General features: G+C 48.4%; 1 protein-coding gene across 1 annotated transcript; it reads right to left on the reverse strand.

Annotated features, from left to right (window-relative positions):
• Nucleotides 1-294: 294 nt before the first annotated feature.
• Nucleotides 295-15,007, reverse strand: LOC140277933 (protein FAM13A-like). The gene is made up of 9 exons (XM_072372782.1): nt 14,625-15,007; nt 10,337-10,418; nt 10,062-10,122; nt 9,642-9,762; nt 8,305-8,388; nt 7,978-8,073; nt 6,514-6,716; nt 5,936-6,037; nt 295-1,030 (listed from the first exon to the last, which is right to left on the reverse strand). Exons 1-9 carry the CDS (start codon nt 14,745-14,747, stop codon nt 907-909), a joined length of 996 nt encoding a protein of 331 aa, XP_072228883.1. The 5' UTR covers nt 14,748-15,007; the 3' UTR covers nt 295-906.
• Nucleotides 15,008-15,093: the final 86 nt, after the last annotated feature.

The raw sequence follows: 15,093 nt of genomic DNA on the forward strand, positions 1-15,093 counted from the left end.
TAAATAATAATCTAAAGTGAGAAATTCATAAACTGATCTGAGGGACAAATGATGAAGTTGTAAGTGTTTATCTGACAGTGTTGTGCTCCTACGATTCAAATCTTTTATAATAGCAGCAGTTTTACTGATATATGGAACATCGGGAGCGCCACAAATCAGGAAATATAAAAAAAGAGCAACTAAGACATAAATAAAGATTTAAGTCACATCTAAACCTAGAAAAAAGTAGAATTATTGCAAACATTTGTGCAATAAATATTATTTTTCTATTTAATACATCTGTTTTTATTAATGTATTAATGTATTAAACATCTATCAAGGCCCCGAGACTCTGTTTGTTTGCAGAATTACAAAAGTAAACCATTAAAATGTTGCTTTGTTGTATCGGGATCACTTTGTTTCGTGGCTCTCCGCTTATTTTACGGTTTTAAGGTCTGAATTTTATTCTTTACGAAGAAAAATTCAATCAGTTTCAGTCTTTTCCTGAAATTGACTCAAGTTACGCAAGTTACCAGGTTAGTTGTTGTCTGTCTAACTTGATCTCAGTTGTTGTCTGACTGAATCTCTTATTATTATCCAATAACATGTCAGCTTTAACAATTAAGTTTTATATTTGTGAAGGTCCACTGTTGGAATATAAGATATTAAAGGAAGCATGTAGATGTGAGCCGTCACATCTTCACTGGCAGATTAAAGTGCTTTCAGTTGGACTCAAACACATTCAGTCCTCATAAAGATATCAAACTTAGGCTCCACATGGAAGGAGTGAACGACTGGGGTCAGCTGGACGCAATAATCAGAGCCACAGGGAGACAAACAGCAAGATGCTGGCAGGTTTCACTGTTCAGTCACACGGGTCGGACAGGAGTCCAGGATGACGTCTCACTTTAATGCAGTTTCAGGTCGTTACTGCGTTTTGGTGACATCCTGTTTGCTGAGCAGAACCTCCAGAAGGCGGAGCTTTGCTTTGAGCTGTTTGTATTCCTGGTACTCCTCCTTCATTGGGCTGCGATCCTCCTTTTGGCAAATTCTGTTGGGAAAAACAGTCAGGAAACAGTCAGGAATCAGTCAGATTCTGTTGGGAAAAACAGTCAGGAAACAGTCAGATTCTGTTGGGAAAAACAGTCAGATTCTGTTGGGAAACAGTCAGATTCTGTTGGGAAACAGTCAGGAAACAGTCAGGAAACAGTCAGATTCTGTTGGGAAACAGTCAGATTCTGTTGGGAAACAGTCAGGAAACAGTCAGATTCTGTTGGGAAACAGTCAGATTCTGGTGGGAAACAGTCAGGAAACAGTCAGGAAACAGTCAGATTCTGTTGGGAAACAGTCAGGAAACAGTCAGATTCTGTTGGGAGAAACAGTCAGGAAACAGTCAGATTCTGTTGGGAAACAGTCAGGAAACAGTCAGGAAACAGTCAGATTCTGTTGGGAAACAGTCAGGAAACAGTCAGATTCTGTTGGGAGAAACAGTCAGGAAACAGTCAGGAAACAGTCAGATTCTGTTGGGAAACAGTCAGATTCTGTTGGGAAACAGTCAGGAAACAGTCAGATTCTGTTGGGAAACAGTCAGGAAACAGTCAGGAAACAGTCAGATTCTGTTGGGAAACAGTCAGGAAACAGTCAGATTCTGGTGGGAAACAGTCAGATTCTGTTGGGAAACAGTCAGGAAACAGTCAGATTCTGGTGGGAAACAGTCAGGAAACAGTCAGATTCTGTTGGGAAACAGTCAGGAAACAGTCAGATTCTGGTGGGAAACAGTCAGATTCTGTTGGGAAACAGTCAGGAAACAGTCAGATTCTGGTGGGAAACAGTCAGGAAACAGTCAGATTCTGTTGGGAAACAGTCAGGAAACAGTCAGATTCTGTTGGGAAACAGTCAGGAAACAGTCAGATTCTGGTGGGAAACAGTCAGATTCTGTTGGGAAACAGTCAGGAAACAGTCAGGAAACAGTCAGGAAACAGTCAGATTCTGTTGGGAAAAACAGTCAGGAAACAGTCAGATTCTGTTGGGAAACAGTCAGGAAACAGTCAGATTCTGTTGGGAAACAGTCAGGAAACAGTCAGATTCTGGTGGGAAACAGTCAGATTCTGTTGGGAAACAGTCAGGAAACAGTCAGATTCTGGTGGGAAACAGTCAGGAAACAGTCAGATTCTGTTGGGAAACAGTCAGGAAACAGTCAGATTCTGTTGGGAAACAGTCGGGAAACAGTCAGATTCTGGTGGGAAACAGTCAGATTCTGTTGGGAAACAGTCAGGAAACAGTCAGGAAACAGTCAGGAAACAGTCAGATTCTGTTGGGAAAAACAGTCAGGAAACAGTCAGATTCTGTTGGGAAACAGTCAGGAAACAGTCAGATTCTGTTGGGAAACAGTCAGGAAACAGTCAGATTCTGTTGGGAAACAGTCAGGAAACAGTCAGGAAACAGTCAGATTCTGTTGGGAAACAGTCAGGAAACAGTCAGATTCTGTTGGGAAACAGTCAGGAAACAGTCAGGAAACAGTCAGATTCTGTTGGGAAACAGTCAGGAAACAGTCAGATTCTGTTGGGAAACAGTCAGGAAACAGTCAGATTCTGGTGGGAAACAGTCAGGAAACAGTCAGGAAACAGTCAGATTCTGTTGGGAAACAGTCAGGAAACAGTCAGATTCTGGTGGGAGAAACAGTCAGGAAACAGTCAGGAAACAGTCAGATTCTGGTGGGAAAAACAGTCAGGAAACAGTCAGATTCTGTTGGGAGAAACAGTCAGGAAACAGTCAGATTCTGGTGGGAAAAACAGTCAGGAAACAGTCAGATTCTGTTGGGAGAAACAGTCAGGAAACAGTCAGGAATCAGTCAGGAATCAGTCAGATTCTGTTGGGAAAAACAGTCAGGAAACAGTCAGGAAACAGTCAGATTCTGTTGGGAAACAGTCAGGAAACAGTCAGGAAACAGTCAGATTCTGGTGGGAAAAACAGTCAGGAAACAGTCAGATTCTGGTGGGAAAAACAGTCAGGAAACAGTCAGATTCTGTTGGGAAACAGTCAGGAAACAGTCAGATTCTGGTGGGAAACAGTCAGATTCTGTTGGGAAACAGTCAGGAAACAGTCAGATTCTGTTGGGAAACAGTCAGGAAACAGTCAGGAAACAGTCAGATTCTGTTGGGAAACAGTCAGGAAACAGTCAGATTCTGTTGGGAGAAACAGTCAGGAAACAGTCAGATTCTGTTGGGAAACAGTCAGGAAACAGTCAGGAAACAGTCAGATTCTGTTGGGAAACAGTCAGGAAACAGTCAGATTCTGTTGGGAGAAACAGTCAGGAAACAGTCAGGAAACAGTCAGATTCTGTTGGGAAACAGTCAGATTCTGTTGGGAAACAGTCAGGAAACAGTCAGATTCTGTTGGGAAACAGTCAGGAAACAGTCAGGAAACAGTCAGATTCTGTTGGGAAACAGTCAGGAAACAGTCAGATTCTGGTGGGAAACAGTCAGATTCTGTTGGGAAACAGTCAGGAAACAGTCAGATTCTGGTGGGAAACAGTCAGGAAACAGTCAGATTCTGTTGGGAAACAGTCAGGAAACAGTCAGATTCTGGTGGGAAACAGTCAGATTCTGTTGGGAAACAGTCAGGAAACAGTCAGATTCTGGTGGGAAACAGTCAGGAAACAGTCAGATTCTGTTGGGAAACAGTCAGGAAACAGTCAGATTCTGTTGGGAAACAGTCAGGAAACAGTCAGATTCTGGTGGGAAACAGTCAGATTCTGTTGGGAAACAGTCAGGAAACAGTCAGGAAACAGTCAGGAAACAGTCAGATTCTGTTGGGAAAAACAGTCAGGAAACAGTCAGATTCTGTTGGGAAACAGTCAGGAAACAGTCAGATTCTGTTGGGAAACAGTCAGGAAACAGTCAGATTCTGGTGGGAAACAGTCAGATTCTGTTGGGAAACAGTCAGGAAACAGTCAGATTCTGGTGGGAAACAGTCAGGAAACAGTCAGATTCTGTTGGGAAACAGTCAGGAAACAGTCAGATTCTGTTGGGAAACAGTCAGGAAACAGTCAGATTCTGGTGGGAAACAGTCAGATTCTGTTGGGAAACAGTCAGGAAACAGTCAGGAAACAGTCAGGAAACAGTCAGATTCTGTTGGGAAAAACAGTCAGGAAACAGTCAGATTCTGTTGGGAAACAGTCAGGAAACAGTCAGATTCTGTTGGGAAACAGTCAGGAAACAGTCAGATTCTGTTGGGAAACAGTCAGGAAACAGTCAGGAAACAGTCAGATTCTGTTGGGAAACAGTCAGGAAACAGTCAGATTCTGTTGGGAAACAGTCAGGAAACAGTCAGGAAACAGTCAGATTCTGTTGGGAAACAGTCAGGAAACAGTCAGATTCTGTTGGGAAACAGTCAGGAAACAGTCAGATTCTGGTGGGAAACAGTCAGGAAACAGTCAGGAAACAGTCAGATTCTGTTGGGAAACAGTCAGGAAACAGTCAGATTCTGGTGGGAGAAACAGTCAGGAAACAGTCAGGAAACAGTCAGATTCTGGTGGGAAAAACAGTCAGGAAACAGTCAGATTCTGTTGGGAGAAACAGTCAGGAAACAGTCAGATTCTGGTGGGAAAAACAGTCAGGAAACAGTCAGATTCTGTTGGGAGAAACAGTCAGGAAACAGTCAGGAATCAGTCAGGAATCAGTCAGATTCTGTTGGGAAAAACAGTCAGGAAACAGTCAGGAAACAGTCAGATTCTGTTGGGAAACAGTCAGGAAACAGTCAGGAAACAGTCAGATTCTGGTGGGAAAAACAGTCAGGAAACAGTCAGATTCTGGTGGGAAAAACAGTCAGGAAACAGTCAGATTCTGTTGGGAAACAGTCAGGAAACAGTCAGATTCTGGTGGGAAACAGTCAGATTCTGTTGGGAAACAGTCAGGAAACAGTCAGATTCTGTTGGGAAACAGTCAGGAAACAGTCAGATTCTGTTGGGAAACAGTCAGATTCTGTTGGGAAACAGTCAGGAAACAGTCAGATTCTGTTGGGAAACAGTCAGGAAACAGTCAGATTCAGTTGGGAAACAGTCAGATTCTGTTGGGAAACAGTCAGGAAACAGTCAGGAAACAGTCAGATTCTGGTGGGAAACAGTCAGGAAACAGTCAGATTCTGTTGGGAAACAGTCAGGAAACAGTCAGATTCTGTTGGGAAACAGTCAGGAAACAGTCAGATTCTGTTGGGAAACAGTCAGATTCTGTTGGGAAACAGTCAGGAAACAGTCAGGAAACAGTCAGATTCTGTTGGGAAACAGTCAGATTCTGTTGGGAAACAGTCAGATTCTGTTGGGAAACAGTCAGGAAACAGTCAGGAAACAGTCAGATTCTGTTGGGAAACAGTCAGGAAACAGTCAGGAAACAGTCAGATTCTGTTGGGAAACAGTCAGGAAACAGTCAGGAAACAGTCAGATTCTGTTGGGAAACAGTCAGGAAACAGTCAGATTCTGTTGGGAAACAGTCAGATTCTGTTGGGAAACAGTCAGGAAACAGTCAGGAAACAGTCAGATTCTGTTGGGAAACAGTCAGGAAACAGTCAGGAAACAGTCAGATTCTGTTGGGAAACAGTCAGGAAACAGTCAGGAAACAGTCAGATTCTGTTGGGAAACAGTCAGGAAACAGTCAGATTCTGTTGGGAAACAGTCAGGAAACAGTCAGATTCTGTTGGGAAACAGTCAGGAAACAGTCAGGAAACAGTCAGATTCTGTTGGGAAACAGTCAGATTCTGTTGGGAAACAGTCAGGAAACAGTCAGGAAACAGTCAGATTCTGTTGGGAAACAGTCAGGAAACAGTCAGGAAACAGTCAGATTCTGTTGGGAAACAGTCAGGAAACAGTCAGATTCTGTTGGGAAACAGTCAGGAAACAGTCAGATTCTGTTGGGAAACAGTCAGGAAACAGTCAGGAAACAGTCAGATTCAGTTCACTCACCGTCCCGTTTGACGGTGAAACTCGTCTTCAAACTCCTTCAGAACTTTACGCCTCGTCTTCTTCTCGGCTCTGGTCTCCCGGAGACTCTCCAGCAGCTGAGACCTGAACCGAAGGGAGGACAGAGGGCAGCATGAGTCAAACATGCTGTGCAGATGTGCAGCAGAGACCACCGCTGTGCAGATGTGCAGCAGAGACCACCGCTGTGCAGATGTGCAGCAGAGACCACCGCTGTGCAGATGTGCAGCAGAGACCACCGCTATGCAGATGTGCAGCAGAGACCACCGCTGTGCAGATGTGCAGCAGAGACCACCGCTGTGCAGATGTGCAGCAGAGACCACCGCTATGCAGATGTGCAGCAGAGACCACCGCTGTGCAGATGTGCAGCAGAGACCACCGCTGTGCAGATGTGCAGCAGAGACCACCGCTGTGCAGATGTGCAGCAGAGACCACCGCTATGCAGATGTGCAGCAGAGACCACCGCTATGCAGATGTGCAGCAGAGACCACCGCTATGCAGATGTGCAGCAGAGACCACCGCTGTGCAGATGTGCAGCAGAGACCACCGCTGTGCAGACGCACCTGGAGGCTTCGTGCAGGTTGGCCGTGGTGAGAGCAGCCTGCTGACGGACAGCTTTCACCTCGTCTATCGGGGACACAAAGGCCGGGTCGCTGTCTCGGTCGCTGTCCTCCTCGCGGGTCACCGGCCGGGTCGCTCTGCCAGGAGGCGGGACTGGAAGTTCCTCCACAAAGTTCAGAGACTCCTCATCAGAGCCTTCTTCCTCCTTAAAAGGAAAGCAAAGCTTTTTGTCCTCGTGGGTTACTTTCATTTTTACTCACCAACATCTTTCGGTCTTAAAGTTAACACAAGCTGCTGCATTTAGCTCTGGGGGGCCCCGGGGGGGCGCTGTGGGGCCCCGGGGGGGCGCTGGGGGGCCCTGGGGGGGCGCTGGGGGGCCCTGGGGGGAGCTGGGGGGGCCCCGGGGGGGCGCTGTGGGGCGCTGGGGGGCTCAGAGCCCTGAGGACACTTTGGCATGGCGACTGCTGAAGCTGGGGTCAGACCAGCTGAAGGACGACTGAACCTCACAGGCTGCAGAGATGCTCCCAGAGATAAAGCAACACAAAGGGAACAGTTGTTCTGCTTCTCATTTATAACCACTTCTGTGCTTTTTCTCACCCTCAGACCAACTCTGCAAGATAACAGGTTCCAGATCAGCACCAACTCTTTACTGGACCAGGGCAGAGAACCATTTCCATCAAAGGCTGGGGGCAGGGCTCTGCAGACCGGTCCAGTTAGTCTGATCCAGGAGAGCCCAGCAGACACTGAGCTCAGTGTCCTCTGCTGTTACACGAGTTTAATGTTTTAATGTGTCTGTGAACGGATTCAGCTGCATTAACCTTTACAGATAAAACCTTTACATTACAGCTCAGTGATAAGACGGTAACAAGGTGACAATAACCAGGTAAAGCCTTGGAACTACTTACTTAACTAATTAACTAAGTAAGAGTCTGGTAAAACCAACTTGAACTGAAGTTCAGGGGCCTGAAACCACGAGAAGTGAAGAGGAAACACATTCACAGATGACCACTCCGTAAACTCTGTTATTACCTCCTTATTACTTGGTTATTACCATAATACCATTTTCCTCTCACCTGTATAACCCTTTTATTTTTCCATATTTCCTTGTTGGCACCTATAAACTTGTCCATTACCTGGTTATTACTTTATTATTTACATGATATTACCTCTCTGTTACCTCCTAATCATCAGGGCTTTAAGTCATCAGACACAGGAAACGAGGCTTTTATCATACCTGAATAGATTGATATTGATCTGATTAATGTTGTCTCTTATTCAAACAGGCTGGAAGATTCTTGTTTTTCTGTTAAATGACATTTATATTGAATTTAGAATCAGGATTGTTCACTTTAAACTGATAATCTTTATTCCTCCTCATGTTCAGCGCATGAAATCATGAAGAGAAACCTAAGACTCGCAGCTGCCGGTTAACCCAGAGTGCTCAGATTACAGAGTGTGTTCCTTACTATGGTGCTGATGGGGGGGCTGGCACACAGCAAACGTTTGATCATCTGGTACCGGTCGTACAGAGGCTTCACCAGGTTCTTCTCCTGCTTCGTTCCCTGACAAACAAACAGGCAAAAACAGGCAAAAACAGGAAAAAACAGGCACGAGACGCTTTAAAATGTTTTTTCTTGGATTAAGTGGCGCCCCCTACTGTCTGCAGTTGGTTTCCATGTAGAACAAGCAGCTCAAATTATTACAGATGCTTAAATGCTGCTAATTATATCTTTGTTAATCAGTCATGAAAACATTCATTAGAAATAATGATGTCATGTCGGGCCGAGACTCACCGGTCGGCCGTGAAGACTCTCAAAGTACAGCAGACATTTCTGCAGAGTGATCTTCTCCAACACCATCTGAGCCTGAGTCATCTCCTGCACACAGGGAGGCAAAGTCAGGGTGGGGGGGGGGGGGGGGGTGGAGGGGGTGGAGTACATGAACCAGGGGAGGTGAACCAGGGGAACCAGGGGAGGTGAACCAGGGGGGGTGAACCAGGGGAACCAGGGGAGGGGAACCAGGGGAACCAGGGGAGGTGAACCAGGGGGGTGAACCAGGGGAAGTGAACCAGGGGAAGTGAACCAGGGGAACCAGGGGGGTGAACCAGGGGAGGTGAACCAGGGGAACCAGGGGAGGTGAACCAGGGGAACCAGGGGAGGTGAACCAGGGGGGTGAACCAGGGGAAGTGAACCAGGGGAGGTGAACCAGGGGAGGTGAACCAGGAGGGGTGAACCAGGAGGGTGAACCAGGGGAGGTGAACCAGGGGAGGTGAACCAGGAGGGGTGAACCAGGGGAACCAGGGGAGGTGAACCAGGGGAGGTGAACCAGGGGGGGTGAACCAGGGGAGGTGAACCAGGGGAGGTGAACCAGGGGAACCAGGAGGGTGAACCAGGGGAGGTGAACCAGGGGAGGTGAACCAGGGGGGGTGAACCAGGGGGGGTGAACCAGGGGAGGTGAACCAGGAGGGTGAACCAGGGGAGGTGAACCAGGGGAGGTGAACCAGGGGGGGTGAACCAGGGGAACCAGGAGGGTGAACCAGGGGAGGTGAACCAGGGGAACCAGGGGAGGTGAACCAGGGGAGGTGAACCAGGGGAGGTGAACCAGGAGGGGTGAACCAGGGGAACCAGGAGGGTGAACCAGGGGAGGTGAACCAGGGGAGGTGAACCAGGGGGGGTGAACCAGGGGAGGGGAACCAGGGGAGGTGAACCAGGGGGGGTGAACCAGGGGAGGTGAACCAGGGGAGGTGAACCAGGAGGGTGAACCAGGGGAGGTGAACCAGGGGGGGTGAACCAGGGGAACCAGGGGAGGTGAACCAGGGGAGGTGAACCAGGAGGGGTGAACCAGGAGGGTGAACCAGGGGAGGTGAACCAGGGGAGGTGAACCAGGGGGGGTGAACCAGGGGAGGTGAACCAGGGGAGGTGAACCAGGAGGGTGAACCAGGGGAGGTGAACCAGGGGAACCAGGGGAGGTGAACCAGGGGATGTGAACCAGGGGAGGTGAACCAGGGGAGGTGAACCAGGGGAGGTGAACCAGGGGAACCAGGGGAAGTGAACCAGGGGGGTGAACCAGGGGAACCAGGGGAGGTGAACCAGGGGGGGTGACCGGCCTGCTGATCAGCTCCTGAACACACCTTCATGTCGTCGGGCAGTCCCAGCGTTTCTCTCTTCTCTCTCAGACGTTTGAACAGAGACTCGACCGTCTCCTCCAGACTCGGTTTGTGCTCCGACGCCCCCTGTTGGCCTGAACCGAACCTGCAGGAAACATCCGCCAACATCAGAGCGTGATGAGTGAAAGAATAACACATTAATCCTGACAGCAGCTTGAACATGAAGCGTGTTCTCCTCTGTCTGTCTGTCAAAGCACAGCTGACAAACTTTTATTCTTCAACCAAAACAGGGAACAGAAATCACCTCAAAAAAACCCGACTACACTCAGGGAATCAGACAGGTGAACGAGAGGGAGTTCATTTCCAAAATAAAACAGGAAGTCACAAAACAAACGTGGAGACGGGACAAAAACTCAAGGTGACCAACAGGTGTGACAGTGTTACCTGCGGCCGTCCGTGGTTTCCTGCCCTTTGGACTCGAACACCGACTGCCTCAGTCTGAGCTCTGCAGAGGAAACGCATCAAACATTCAACAACAAGCCTCTGGACGGCCTCAACAGTCAGCTTCTGTCATTTTAATGATCAGATGGCCCGAGTCAACTTAAAGGACACCTGATCGCGTTGTTTTTGTTTCAGATTCTACACGAAGGTCCAGAAGCTGAAGCCAAAGCAAAGGTCACAGGTCAAGATGAAAGAAAGGCTGCATGATGCACCTTTACCTTTGAGCTGCTTGCGAGCCTTCGCCAGCTCACTCATCACTCTGACCATCTCTGGGTTCGAGTATTTCTCGTTGTGGGACGGCTGAGACACAAACAGACAAACAACAGCGATAAATCACTTTAATCCCAGTCAGTTTCTCTGTGCAGACAACGCAACATGTAGGTCTCCAGTAGGGGGCAGTGTTGGGTCGAATCTGAACATAAGCTGCAACATGTATGTCTCCAGTAGGGGGCAGTGTTGGGCCAAATGTGAACATAAGCTGCAACATGTATGTCTCCAGTAGGGGGCAGTGTTGGGCCAAATCTGAACATAAGCTGCAACATGTAGGTCTCCAGTAGGGGGCAGTGTTGGGCCAAATCTGAACATAAGCTGCAACATGTAGGTCTCCAGTAGGGGGCAGTGTTGGGCCAAATCTGAACATAAGCTGCAACATGTAGGTCTCCAGTAGGGGGCAGTGTTGGGCCAAATCTGAACATAAGCTGCAACATGTAGGTCTCCAGTAGGGGGCAGTGTTGGGCCAGATCTGAACATAAGCTGCAACATGTAGGTCTCCAGTAGGGGGCAGTGTTGGGCCAAATCTGAACATAAGCTGCAACATGTAGGTCTCCAGTAGGGGGCAGTGTTGGGCCAAATCTGAACATAAGCTGCAACATGTAGGTCTCCAGTAGGGGGCAGTGTTGGGCCAAATCTGAACATAAGCTGCAACATGTAGGTCTCCAGCAGGGGGCAGTGTTGGGCCAAATCTGAACATAAGCTGCAACATGTAGCTCTCCAGTAGGGGGCAGTGTTGGGCCAAATCTGAACATAAGCTGCAACATGTAGGTCTCCAGCAGGGGGCAGTGTTGGGCCAAATCTGAACATAAGCTGCAACATGTAGCTCTCCAGTAGGGGGCAGTGTTGGGCCAAATCTGAACATAAGCTGCAACATGTAGCTCTCCAGTAGGGGGCAGTGTTGGGCCAGTAGGGGGCAGTGTTGGGCCAGATCTGAACATAAGCTGCAACATGTAGGTCTCCAGTAGGGGGCAGTGTTGGGCCAAATCTGAACATAAGCTGCAACATGTAGGTCTCCAGTAGGGGGCAGTGTTGGGTCAAATCTGAACATAAGCTGCAACATGTAGGTCTCCAGTAGGGGGCAGTGTTGGGCCAAATCTGAACATAAGCTGCAACATGTAGGTCTCCAGTAGGGGGCAGTGTTGGGCCGAATCTGAACATAAGCTGCAACATGTATGTCTCCAGTAGGGGGCAGTGTTGGGCCAAATCTGAACATAAGCTGCAACATGTAGGTCTCCAGTAGGGGGCAGTGTTGGGCTAAATCTGAACATAAGCTGCAACATGTAGGTCTCCAGTAGGGGGCAGTGTTGGGCCAAATCTGAACATAAGCTGCAACATGTATGTCTCCAGTAGGGGGCAGTGTTGGGCCAAATCTGAACATAAGCTGCAACATGTATGTCTCCAGTAGGGGGCAGTGTTGGGCCAGATCTGAACATAAGCTGCAACATGTAGGTTTCCAGTAGGGGGCAGTGTTGGGCCGAATCTGAACATAAGCTGCAACATGTATGTCTCCAGTAGGGGGCAGTGTTGGGCCAAATCTGAACATAAGCTGCAACATGTATGTCTCCAGTAGGGGGCAGTGTTGGGCCAGATCTGAACATAAGCTGCAACATGTAGGTCTCCAGTAGGGGGCAGTGTTGGGCCAAATCTGAACATAAGCTGCAACATGTAGGTCTCCAGTAGGGGGCAGTGTTGGGCCAAATCTGAACATAAGCTGCAACATGTAGGTCTCCAGTAGGGGGCAGTGTTGGGTCAAATCTGAACATAAGCTGCAACATGTATGTCTCCAGTAGGGGGCAGTGTTGGGCCAAATCTGAACATAAGCTGCAACATGTATGTCTCCAGTAGGGGGCAGTGTTGGGCCAAATGTGAACATAAGCTGCAACATGTAGGTCTCCAGTAGGGGGCAGTGTTGGGCCAAATCTGAACATAAGCTGCAACATGTAGGTCTCCAGTAGGGGGCAGTGTTGGGCTAAATCTGAACATAAGCTGCAACATGTAGGTCTCCAGTAGGGGGCAGTGTTGGGCCAAATCTGAACATAAGCTGCAACATGTATGTCTCCAGTAGGGGGCAGTGTTGGGCCAAATGTGAACATAAGCTGCAACATGTATGTCTCCAGTAGGGGGCAGTGTTGGGCCAAATCTGAACATAAGCTGCAACATGTAGGTCTCCAGTAGGGGGCAGTGTTGGGTCGAATCTGAACATAAACTGCAACATGTAGGTCTCCAGTAGGGGGCAGTGTTGGGTCAAATCTGAACATAAGCTGCAACATGTAGGTCTCCAGTAGGGGGCAGTGTTGGGCCAAATCTGAACATAAGCTGCAACATGTAGGTCTCCAGTAGGGGGCAGTGTTGGGCCAAATCTGAACATAAGCTGCAACATGTATGTCTCCAGTAGGGGGCAGTGTTGGGCCAAATCTGAACATAAGCTGCAACATGTAGGTCTCCAGTAGGGGGCAGTGTTGGGTCGAATCTGAACATAAGCTGCAACATGTAGGTCTCCAGTAGGGGGCAGTGTTGGGCCAAATCTGAACATAAGCTGCAACATGTAGGTCTCCAGTAGGGGGCAGTGTTGGGCCAAATCTGAACATAAGCTGCAACATGTAGGTCTCCAGTAGGGGGCAGTGTTGGGCCAAATGTGAACATAAGCTGCAACATGTATGTCTCCAGTAGGGGGCAGTGTTGGGCCGAATCTGAACATAAGCTGCAACATGTAGGTCTCCAGTAGGGGGCAGTGTTGGGCCAAATCTGAACATAAGCTGCAACATGTATGTCTCCAGTAGGGGGCAGTGTTGGGCCAAATCTGAACATAAGCTGCAACATGTAGGTCTCCAGTAGGGGGCAGTGTTGGGCCAAATCTGAACATAAGCTGCAACATGTAGGTCTCCAGTAGGGGGCAGTGTTGGGCCAAATCTGAACATAAGCTGCAACATGTAGGTCTCCAGTAGGGGGCAGTGTTGGGCCAGATCTGAACATAAGCTGCAACATGTAGGTCTCCAGTAGGGGGCAGTGTTGGGCCAAATCTGAACATAAGCTGCAACATGTAGGTCTCCAGTAGGGGGCAGTGTTGGGTCAGATCTGAATATAAGCTGCAACATGTAGGTCTCCAGTAGGGGGCAGTGTTGGGTCAGATCTGAACATAAGCTGCAACATGTATGTCTCCAGTAGGGGGCAGTGTTGGGCCAAATCTGAACATAAGCTGCAACATGTATGTCTCCAGTAGGGGGCAGTGTTGGGTCAAACCTGAACATAAGCTGCAACATGTATGTCTCCAGTAGGGGGCAGTGTTGGGTCAAATCTGAACATAAGCTTTAACATGTATGTCTCCAGTAGGGGGCAGTGTTGGGCCAAATCTGAACATAAGCTGCAACATGTAGGTCTCCAGTAGGGGGCAGTGTTGGGCCAAATCTGAACATAAGCTGCAACATGTATGTCTCCAGTAGGGGGCAGCGTTGGGCTAAATCTGAACATAAGCTGCAACATGTAGGTCTCCAGTAGGGGGCAGTGTTGGGTCAGATCTGAACATAAGCTGCAACATGTATGTCTCCAGTAGGGGGCAGTGTTGGGTCAGATCTGAACATAAGCTGCAACATGTAGCTCTCCAGTAGGGGGCAGCGTTGGGTCAAACCTGAACATAAGCTGCAACATGTAGGTCTCCAGTAGGGGGCAGTGTTGGGCCGAATCTGAACATAAGCTGCAACATGTAGGTCTCCAGTAGGGGGCAGTGTTGGGTCAAACCTGAACATAAGCTGCAACATGTAGGTCTCCAGTAGGGGGCAGTGTTGGGCCAAATCTGACCAGATTGCAGAGAAAGTCCCATCTGAACGATGGACCAATGTGCTGTGACCATAGCTGGCGTGGACAGTGCTGATGGCGTGTTTTTATCTGAAGTAAGTGAACGATTACACCCACAAAGGAGCAACACTGCAGGCTGTTCCACAATCGGGGGCCATAATAACTAAAAGCTTTCAGTTGAACGCGTGGAACGGTTAAAAAGGCCTCAGGGTCCGTGAGGGTTGATGTGGTTAAAGTAAGTCTGATAAATAAGAAGGCCCAAGACCGTTAAGACATCGAAAAACGAGTAAAGGAACCTTAATATTTCTAGCTTTAGACACGCTTTCCTTTTTCTTTGAACAGTTTCCTCACGTTTTAAGGACACGTCGTCCCAGAGTAAAACATGTCAGTAAAATCAGTTCAACCAAATTTGGCTGCTGCAGGAGGAAGGTAAGAACTGACCTTGTAGTTCATCTCCTGCTCAAACTGCTCCTCAAACCTGCGGACCCTCCTCTTCAGGCTCTGAATCTGCCTGGTGAGAAAGGGGATGGAGGGAGGGCCCTCGTCCTCGGATCCATCGGCCATGTCCACTCGAGCCCGACACCTGGACACACAGGTTCAGATTCATCCATCGTTCAACATCAAACTGTTTCACCGTAGCAGAATATGTCCCCGAGGGTCCGCTCTCCTGCTGTTTTAAGTACAAAACATTAAAAAGCTTTCCTCTGCCTTCAAATACATCAGAAACTTTGGTAAAACCCAGATTTTCTTCAGCAGAAACAGGAAGTTGCTCAGCTGGTGTCTGGTTAGCCTCTTTCAGCTGCCGATCACCTGCTGAAGGCTGATTCACGAGATGATCTCCTCTACTATATTTTAGCTTTAATGATTATTAATATATGAGTGAAGATTCGAGACTGAACACTGGTAAAAT

Source organism: Leuresthes tenuis, unplaced genomic scaffold (genome assembly GCF_036924035.1).
Source record: "Leuresthes tenuis unplaced genomic scaffold, fLeuTen1.0.hap1 SCAF_20, whole genome shotgun sequence".
Lineage (NCBI taxonomy): Eukaryota > Metazoa > Chordata > Actinopteri > Atheriniformes > Atherinopsidae > Leuresthes > Leuresthes tenuis.

What these genes read in the sequence shown, in the direction of transcription:
- LOC140277933 (XM_072372782.1), bottom strand. Translation starts at nt 14,747, where the DNA reads ATGGCCGATGGATCCGAGGACGAGGGCCCTCCCTCCATCCCCTTTCTC. An exon ending in GACTGCCCGACGACATGAAG is followed by an intron (nt 8,389 to 9,641) that starts GTGTGTTCAGGA and finishes CCCTGTGTGCAG; the next exon opens with GAGATGACTCAGGCTCAGAT. An exon ending in GCCCCCCCATCAGCACCATA is followed by an intron (nt 6,717 to 7,977) that starts GTAAGGAACACA and finishes TTTCCTTTTAAG; the next exon opens with GAGGAAGAAGGCTCTGATGA.